This window comes from Benincasa hispida, chromosome 1 (assembly GCF_027475165.1).
Source record: "Benincasa hispida cultivar pf3 chromosome 1, pf3_genome.v1.1, whole genome shotgun sequence".
Taxonomy (NCBI): Eukaryota; Viridiplantae; Streptophyta; class Magnoliopsida; order Cucurbitales; family Cucurbitaceae; genus Benincasa; species Benincasa hispida.
Window position 1 is genome coordinate 17804576 of NC_143478.1, and position 9786 is coordinate 17814361.

At 34.7% G+C, this 9786-nt stretch overlaps 1 protein-coding gene and 1 long non-coding RNA gene across 3 annotated transcripts; both read right to left on the bottom strand.

Annotated features, from left to right (window-relative positions):
- Nucleotides 1-2702: 2702 nt before the first annotated feature.
- LOC150038294 (uncharacterized) lies at nt 2703-3523 on the bottom strand. 2 transcript variants are annotated; one of them, XR_016524221.1, is made up of 3 exons: nt 3418-3523; nt 3019-3116; nt 2703-2912 (listed from the first exon to the last, which is right to left on the bottom strand). It is a non-coding gene; the product is annotated as an uncharacterized LOC150038294 (long non-coding RNA). The 2 variants fall into 2 exon arrangements; XR_016524219.1 differs by lacking the exon at nt 3418-3523 and adding an exon at nt 3270-3404.
- A 1638-nt stretch (nt 3524-5161) lies between these two features.
- On the bottom strand, nt 5162-9782 carry LOC120067272 (protein tesmin/TSO1-like CXC 2). The gene is made up of 10 exons (XM_039018807.2): nt 9537-9782; nt 8744-8904; nt 7884-8634; nt 6987-7459; nt 6805-6882; nt 6434-6614; nt 6262-6357; nt 6106-6172; nt 5813-5972; nt 5162-5732 (listed from the first exon to the last, which is right to left on the bottom strand). Exons 1-10 carry the CDS (start codon nt 9588-9590, stop codon nt 5384-5386), a joined length of 2370 nt encoding a protein of 789 aa, XP_038874735.1. The 5' UTR covers nt 9591-9782; the 3' UTR covers nt 5162-5383.
- Between the last annotated feature and the right edge of the window lie 4 nt (nt 9783-9786).

The window sequence follows — 9786 nt, forward strand, 5'->3', positions numbered from 1 at the left end:
AAGAGTGTAGAAACTAGGGAGTTTGAGAGTAAATTCAAGTTATCTCCATGAAGCAATAATGATGTATTTATAGAGGAGATTGACCTAGATTTTATCCCGTTTCCTTTCAAACTCAATTCTATGATAACTTAATTGAATTCTACATGGAATTTTTGAGCTCGAGAGCATGTCCTATGCAAAAGTTGGGCTCCTCTACCTCAAAGGCCAAGGCCAAGTAAAGGTTGGGTCGAGAGTCCAATACAAGATCAATGGGTCCAATAGGCTCCTCGATCTTGACCTCGACCTAATCCATTATGTTCCTGTCTTGGCGTCGATTAGTTTTCTTTTTACCTTATTGATTAGATTTATCTTTTTGATACATAATTACCCATAACATAAATCTATATGTGTGTGTATTAGTCCCTTCCGGTAGCCATTTAGTTTTTTATTTTTTGTTTTTTATTTTTTAAAATGAAATTTATAGACACTACTTCCATCTCCAAATTTTTGTATTTATTATCTACATTTTACTAATAGTTTAAAAAACGAAACCAAAATTAAAAAATGAAAAAAATAGCTTTTAAAAATTTGTTTTCGTTTTTTCGAATTTGACTAAGAATTCAACCATTGTACTCAAGAAAGATGCAAATCATGATAAAAAATAATAAAAAAAAAAAAAAAGGGAGAAAATAGGCTTAGTTTTAAAAAATCAAAAACAAAAAATGAAATGGTTACCAAACGGGACCTTAATTTTAAGAATTTTAAATATGTCAAGGACCCATTAACTAGTTAGAAAATTGAAAATTCAAGAATTCGTTAGATATTTTTAAAGTTCATAGACCTATTAGATATATAACTAAAAATTTATAAACCTATTAGATACAAATTGAAAGTTCAAAGACTTGTTAAAGATTTTTAAAAGTTTAAGAATTAAATAGATACAAACTCTTAATTCTAAGACTAAACTTTTACTTTAAGTATCCTTAATTAAATTCGAAAAATAAAATCCTTCTCAACCATGCCTCTAAATTTCAATTTCAGGTACTTGGATAGCATCAATTTCACTTAAAAAGCAAAGTGTTAAGTTCATTTCATTGTATCATATCTTAATGATAAGATCAAGGATTTTCCAAATTTAATTCAAAATCAACATATGATCCAAAATAATCAAATCCATGCTTTCTCTATTATAAGTTTATCTATGATCACTACCATACGATTATTGTAGATATAATAAAAATTTAATATAAATGTGGGGTTGTTAAGAGAAACACCAAAAATAGCAAAGGGAATCTGTCGGTGCTTTTAAAAATTTATATTAAATAAACATTAAGCAATTGCAAGAAGAAAGGAGAAATTAAGAAAAATAATCATTATTATTATTATAAAAAATCAACCAAGTCCCCCACAAGTGCCAACACATTGTTTGAAAATTTTTCTTTTTTCTTCTCTTATGGCCTACCCTTACATTATTGGTGTCTCAATTTGTGGGTGAATTTTGTCTCCCTTGGTAGGGGCCGCTACTTTTTTTCATTAATGGGTCGCTCTAAAGAGTGGTGCTACTACTATGTTACGGTTGTTCGATTGTACGTCATTTTTCAATCCCATCTCCAATGTTTAAATTTCTACTCGATGAAATTGATTAATGCAACATTGACATGACATTTGAAATATCTTATGATTATATTTTATCGAGTTGGTTTTAGTTTAAGATATATTTTATACGAAAAAAAGTGGAATAGATTATATAATATTATTTTAAATAAAAGAGTAAATGTCATTTTTTAATTCATATATTAACACTACCATAACTCAAATTTTTATGTTCACAAGAGTAATTATAATAATATTATTGGGTATGGGTTTTAATGATTTTTTTAGAATTTGAGTACAAACATAAAGCTTTTAAAATATTAGAGAATTAAGAGGCATGCTCTAGATAGAATGTTTTTCTCTTTTTTAATTTGGAAAAAGGTGCATTTCAAAATTGCAATCTATATAATTGAGATAAAAGGAGAAATGGGAATTTTTATAATTTTATTCCTTTATTCTATCTATATATATTTAAATTTTGTTTGCATCTTAATTTTCTTTCCAAAAGGTTCACCTTTTTTCTTAACATAAAGTTTCGAATCATGAGTGATGATAAAAATTCAATTATTTAATTTTCTAAATATGTTATATTCGGATTTATTGGGTCCAAGACCAATGTAAAAATTGGGTCATGGGACAACTGGTCAATGATCAGAACCGTCCATTAAATGATGTCCACATGGGTGCTGACGTAGGACTTTTTTTGACTCATTGGATTACTTATGGGTCCACTTGTCATATGGACAATGGGTTGTTCATACTTCTTTGCCTTATTTTTTTTTATAATTAAATAATTGGTGTCTCTCCAATTTTAATGATTTTATTTTTGTTTTATCAACTCGAAGGATGAGACACTAATTATCCTGAAAACAAATTTTGACGGTTCAAAAAATTCCAAAATATCTACGTTATAAAGAAGGTGGTAGTATTCGAACCTTAGACCGTCTGACCAATGATATGACTTAACCAATTAAACTATGCTTCAAGTATCAAACTTTAAATCCTATGCTAAATGACAATGGTCACAACTCACAATACCCTTTTGTTCAAGGAATCATTTGTTTTTACGAAAATTCTATCTCGCTTGATTTGTTCCCTTTTTTCGCTCACTCTCTTCTAAATTGAAACCATTTTCATCGGTCACTAAATAACTTATTGAAACAATTTCAAAATTCAACATATACAGACATAAAGTTGAATGGTTTGGAATTTTTTGTTCATTCCAAGATAACACAATTTGATTATAGTGGTCAACAATCGCAAAACTCTTTTTATTCAAGGAATAAACTTACTCCATTTTCCAAAATTTAAGTTCTCCAAACTCTCGTCGAGAATCGGATCTGTTCAAGCACGTTCAGTTTAAGAAATGAACTATCATCACTCTTCAGAAGAAAGAAAAATATTGAGGTAAATAAAACACTAGAGATTGAATTTGAAATACACAACCTTTAATGAAGAAGATGTTGCTGTACAGGAGCTGCAAAAGTTAAATCTGCAGTAAATGTTGTAAACCTTCCAACACTTGAGATTTTGGAGCATATTTTCTGCATCAATCAAAATTTTAAAACATGAGACTGTCAAGTCTAATATATTGTTCAACAAAGACAATGACTTTAAACCCAAAAATCTCAAATGCAATCTCCCAAAAAAGAATAGGTAAAAAAAAGAAATGGTGCAATTTGCTTGTAGGTACCCACCAATACAAAGACAAAGTCCTTTCTAATTGGCTTTGCTCTCTATTTTTTTCAACTCCTGATTGATTTTACTCCTCACCAAAAAGCTTACATTATGCTTTTAGAAACAGTACAACAGCCAAAATTAAAAATAAATATAAAAACCTTCCACCTTCTTGATGTGATTTCCCTCTAAAACTCCTCATCAAACTATTTGTAAAAGAGAGAATATGGATTTGAATTATGTCTATCCTACTTTAAACCATGGAAATCCAAATTTCTACCATATCAAAAATTTTATCAGCTGTCTATTGAAACTTAGTTTAAATACTACTTTGATCTCCATATCTTTAACTGTGATTCATTTTGATTCATATACTTTTAAAATATTCACTTTGGTTTCTATACTTCCAACTTTGGTTCATTTTGGTCTTTAATTTTTCGAATTATTCATTTGATTTCGTACTTTCAATTTTTGTTCATTTTGATTCTTGAATTTTCAAAAGGTTACCATTTTTTATCTCTTGGAGTAACAACGAAATGAAGGAACCAAAGTGATCACCTTTTCAAAGTACGGACCAAAATAAATATTTTGAAAATTCTGAGACCAAAATTAACTAAAATTGAAAGTACAGGGACTAAAATAAACAAAAGCAGAAAGTGTCGAGACCAAAATAAATATTTTGAAAGTAAAAAGATAAAAAAGAACCAAAACTAGAAGCACATGGACCAAAGTAATATTTAAACTTATATGCAATTAGGTCCAATATAGTAATGAGACAAGTAAACGTCAAAATCATAAAGTCAAAGATTTGGTTTCAGTCCTTGTATTAAGATTTTAATTTCATACTAATCCCTGTATTTCTAAATGTTAGGTTTTGATTTCATACATTTGGTGAACTAAGTTTCTAATTGTTGTGTTGATGGGTTGTACAAAGTCCAAAACAGTCATAATTGTGGAACTAACCATATTTCTGTAGCTTGCCACCCCTATGATTTAGTCATTAAAGGCATATGCATCCATATAATTGGCCATCTAACATCTAACATGTTCTGTTCAGTGTCTTCATCAGCACAAACCAAGAAAAAAAAAAAGCAAAGTTTCAATGTGTTCTGAAGGTTTACTGTTCTTAATTCCAAGAATATATCAAGAAAAACAGACACCATAATTAACTTTAGGACCAAGGGATTGTCTCTGTGCGGACAGTGGTTTGAATATTTTTTCAAGTTTTGTAGAGTGTCGGTATGATCACCCTTTTAATATAACAGCAAAACCTAATACATTTCTACCAACCTCCATGATTAAGCTGCCTCAAGGTATCTAAAGAAAAAGGTGGAAAATAAGAGGGGCATGTGAATCCTTTGGACCCCAAACAAAAGATAAACTTTCAGATTTTGTTTTTGTTTTCTAGTGGAAAAGCCAGCTGTGTGGCTTGGCTACCAGTGTAATTCTGAAAGGGGGTACTGGAAAAAGTTGGGATTCCTGGAATGGTGGTGTAAATTTGTTGGGTTTTCCTCAAACAAGTAAAAATCCTAGACATGTTTGTTCCCACCCAGTACTAGCTGAAAATAAAAGGACAAAGGCCTATCACTCACCCATGTGCCTGCTCTCTCTCTTTCTCTCTCTGTGGATTCAAATCCAAACTAAAGGGATTCATTTAAGATGGCTTCTGTGAAGCTCAGAAAATGGGTTGGGCCAATGTGCTGAGGATGAATGTTGGACCTAGGACAGGCCTTTGATTAAGCTACTTGGTCCAACTCAAGCTCACTTGGTGAATCACATTAGCTGAAATTGGAGTCTAGTGGTCAAATGGGCAACAAGTTGACTAGTGGATTTGTTCCTTGATTAGATCTAGCAGCAAGGATCTAAAACAGATGGCTGCCAGCTAAGTTTTGATGAGAAGAAAGATTTGAAATGGAGCAAATTAATCACGGATCTATATAATTCAACAGTCCAACCATCATTTCTACAGGTACAAGCTTCGGAAAACTAATATTTTACAAGATAACTTGTGGAGGTATTGAGCGTAGGGCCACTACTTTTTATTATACAAAGCTCAAACAGAGTACCACTGAGCAACGTATTTTTCAACTAATTGGCAAATTGAAGCAGACTTTGCTCGGAAGACTCACCATTTTCAGTGTTGAGGGGTAAGAGAAGGGAAAGATGGAATCGACTGCAATATCAATTTCCGACCCGTTCGTGGCAGTGGTGATAAGCCGAAGTCGCTCTGAGGAGGAGATATCCTCTTGCTGTTGGGAGAACCAGTCTTCACACCTGCACCAGGAGAGCAATCGCCACGAAGAATATCTGGTATTTCATCTTCCGAAACAGGATTGTTATTCTTCCCAAGATCCGGTTGGGCTCGGAGGATATTTGGCTTTTCAAGTTTGTGGCTAGCATAAAATCCAGACGAGGATCCAACATTTAGAAAAGAAGAACGTGGCGGCTTGCTTCTTGAAGAGAACGGAAGGGGAACCAATTGCCTGCAGATGTAGAGATTGTCAACGCTTCAACAATAATGAATATATTAAAATTGTTGTTTAGCAGAAAATTTAAGAGGTACCTGGAAAGTTGTAATGGGGTTGAGGGAATAGCAGAACCCGGGTTCTGCTCTTCATTATTCTGGATTTCAGGGCCTTGCAGACCTTTGTCCATCACACTCTTTTGGCTTGTTTCGATTTCTTCTTCTTCTAGTTCAGCTTCTAATCCTAATAAAGAAGAACCTGCAACAAAAATAATCTATACTATCAGGGAAAGTTGCAAGGAAAGCGATCTATACAATTTCAGATCCACAATCAGGAGACTAGACAATCATCGTGTATTCAAAATAATCGTGGAATCACTAGTAAAACTCACCATCCTTTCTTCCAAATGCATTTTTACACCCCTCGCATCTGCAACTGATGGAGCATCCAACACCACCCTGTAAGAAAGACAAATGGTATAAATAAGATCCCGCACAGGAAAATGATATTAATAATAAAAAGCACATGATTTTCCAAGGGGTAAAACCTGATAGCATTCACAGTATTTCTTAAGGCAACTTGATTTCTTGCAGTTGCATCCTCTTTTATGCCTTGCAGATGCTGGGGTTTTGTTGGATTCGTCCTGACAGAAAAAAATTTCTCAAGTTATCACCTTGCAGCCTCACACACAAGAAAAATCTAGACAGAGATTTTCATACCCCAGGTTCTGGAAGAGAATCCGAGTTCCTGATCACTTTGGGAGCAAATGCAAGTGGATTGCGAGATTCAATCTGCTTACGAGTTGCAAGAACAGTATCTTCATGAATAGGTTTGTTAAAGCAATCTTGACATGAACATGGCTCAATACAGTAAACACCTGCTGCAAAGCATTCGCAGTAACTGCACATAGTGGACAAAAGGTCAAATACAATAATTACGGAAGACAAGTTAGAAAGCATATGAATTGCCTTCCTTTATGAATTTCCCACCATAACCCAAAATTTTTAATTAGAAACCAAGTGCGCAAGTATATCACGAGTTTCTTGTATTATCAAAATGATTCAGTCAGACAGTTGGAGTTGGAACTCACAGTTTTAAACACTTGGACTTTTTGCAGTTACAGCGTTTGCATGATGACTCGGTTTCTCCAGCATGTTCCAACCTACGCCTGCAAAACCATTTGGCTTCCATTAGATAACAAGGTGATGCAGCTAAATATCAAAGTTCTAAAATGTCATGCAATAGCCATTTCATAGAGAATATTTAACTTGCCTCTTCTTTTTGGGACTATTTTGATTGAAATCTTCAGCAAGCACATAAGCAGATGCCCTAGCAGCATCTTCCTCATTCTGAACCCCATTCCCTGATGGATCCATGTCTCTTTCAGTAACAACTGATGTCAAGACAGGATCCAGACCAGTTGAAGGTGAATGACATGAAGCACTTGAATTGGACAAATTCAGTTGCCTCTCAGATGAAAACTTTTCATGATTGAGATTTTTGGAATCCTTTGAAGTTGTTGCCAAAGCATTTAAGTGTAAACCTATTCCAGTTAAAACGCATCTAGTTGCAACACCACCAGATTTATAAGGGACAAGTTGTTTATCCATGGATGCTGCCTTCTCTTCTGGATGTGTCGACACAGAACCACCATTTGAACCATCTTCTAAGTTTTTTCTTCGACTGACTGCAGCCTCAAAGTCCAGACAGCGCCTCCGCATACCCCGATACAAATTAGATGCCGGCTGTAAGCAAACAAACCAGCAACAACTAATATTATTAAAAACCCAAAACATACTACAGTACCTAATAGCTAAAACAAAGTTTATAAGCAAAACTAACCTAACAAGATGCTCAATATTAAAGGGATCAATGAATGGTGAAACAGGCTCTATATGTTGAGACAGAAAACAAAATATTACACAAGATGTAACCAGATAAATTGACATTGGCAGGGTACAGAGTAGTGGCCTGGCAGTTAGGGTAACAAAAACAATGAAAAGTTTAGTTTAAAGAAATATATGATAGGTTATCCTTGATGATGTATTCTTTTCCTTATCTCAATTGCATTGCCCATTATTTTCTTGAACATTTGACATGCATGATACATAAGGTTGAACCATTGAATTTTTATAAAATGTTTCAATGGAGACAATTAAACATTAATACCTTACAATCATCTGCTATATATCTAGCCACTTCATCATCTGTTATTTCCCTACTCATAGAGTTACTTGAATTCGGAAAGGAACAGCTATCTATTCCCTGGTCCATATCTTTTAGTTCACAAGCCTCTCCAGCTTGAGATGACAAAAACTCTATTTCATGCTGTCCACCACTAGATTCTATTGGATCGGCAATTCTCATTTTCGACAGATTGGCATTGTCATTTTCCATGATCTGAGACAAGGTACTTGATGCAAACCCTGTCACAAGGTCCAATGGTTTCTGAACTAGTCTGATAGCCTCTGAGCCATTGGGGGAGCTGAATATCAAAAGATCAGCACCTTCGGTAATTAAACTTTCCCAGTCATAACCCGTCCCCTCTCTTTCTTCAGTGTGGCTTATGACCTGCTTATTCCCTTCAGCTTCAGATGATCCATTTCCAGATTTATTTTTAACACAGGGGTCACTTAAAGCTGGCTCTTCACCTGATTTTAAAACGCTATCTGGTAGCTTCAGGTCACAATCTGGACGAGAAGAATCACTCTTGGATGCTTGTGGTTGTGGCTCCTCTTTAGTAGACACAGGATTTTCAGAAGGCAGCTCAGTAGATGGATTAGAAAGTGAATCAGATTTTCCATCTGGTGCACTAGAGTTATCCTGCAATTGAGCCACATTCCCTGTTACACCTCCATCAGTGCCAACTTTATTCCCATTTTCAGAAAAGTCTGGTTTTGATAGATCTGAAATACTGTGCCTGTTGACAAATAAAGTTTCAATTATATGAAGAATGAAATAGACTGTAGTTACATTTCCTCACAAGTAATTTTTAGAAAAAAGCATCTTAAAAGAGGTAAGGACTGCACCTTCTTAAGAATCTAGATTCCTTGTAAGAACTGGCATGTGGTGAAGTAAAAACCGATGGAAGGGAAGCAAAACTAAGAGAGTTGAACGTCTGTGTAGTATGTATGGACTTGACAGGTTGGATCGGAGAAAGATTATTGATGTAATTGAAAACTGGGGAATCCTGCATCATCAATAATTCATTTGAAACATGAAAAAGAAAATGAAGCACTAAGCACCAAGCACAGCCAACCACAGAGCTTCAAAAGCCAGTAAACATTGTTTCTAAGCACGAAGCCACGGGTCAAATCCAATATAGAGATCTGCTATAAAGTTTGGTGCCAACAACAAATTTTGAAATTTCAAAGTAACAGTAACGAAGGACCAGAAACAGAACCATGGCCATAATGAATGCAAATGTTGGCCAAATTGAAGATCTGGAGCTTGAATTCAAAAAGCTCAAGGAAGTCAGTCCTCCACAGACCATCAAAGAGAAATTACTAGAAGAACAAACGTTCAATTCATCCAACTAAAATCGTAGAAAAAACACTGGTTTCATGAAAAACCAACCAAAACCCAGAAAGACAACAGATCAAGGAATTCACAAGACAAATCCAAAGCATGCAGCCAACACATCCACGAGAGCAGAAATGGGATCGACCAATTAAGGGTATGGAAGTCAACGAATTTGAAATCAAAGAACATGCACAAAAATAACAAACCAATCCCAACCCAGATGACAAAAACTCCCAAAGTAACCACAAAACACAATCAAACAGCAAAAGGGTCACCCCCATTTGAAGTGGAAACCATCACCTCAAATTTAGAGACTGAAGTAGCGCCGATCTGGTTCCTCTCAGGAGTATCCATGTCGGCAAGCTAAATGGGTTCTTCCAGCATACCTCAAAGAAATGACTCAAAAGCAAAGAAAAAAAAAAAAATCAGACAATCACAAACTAATTAGCTACTTCTTCCACCACTGTTCTGCTGTTCTCTTACTCTCAAGTTTCCCCCTCTTAACCTAGCTTTCTTTGTTCTTAGGAAAATGGGGTCTAAGAAGATGAGA

Coding starts and splice junctions, on each gene's coding strand:
- LOC120067272 (XM_039018807.2), bottom strand. CDS start 9,590: ATGGATACTCCTGAGAGGAACCAGATCGGCGCTACTTCAGTCTCTAAA. Junction 8,905..9,536: donor CTTCAGTCTCTAAATTTGAG/GTGATGGTTTCC, acceptor TTGATGATGCAG/GATTCCCCAGTTTTCAATTA. Junction 6,615..6,804: donor AAGTCCAAGTGTTTAAAACT/GTGAGTTCCAAC, acceptor CACTATGTGCAG/TTACTGCGAATGCTTTGCAG.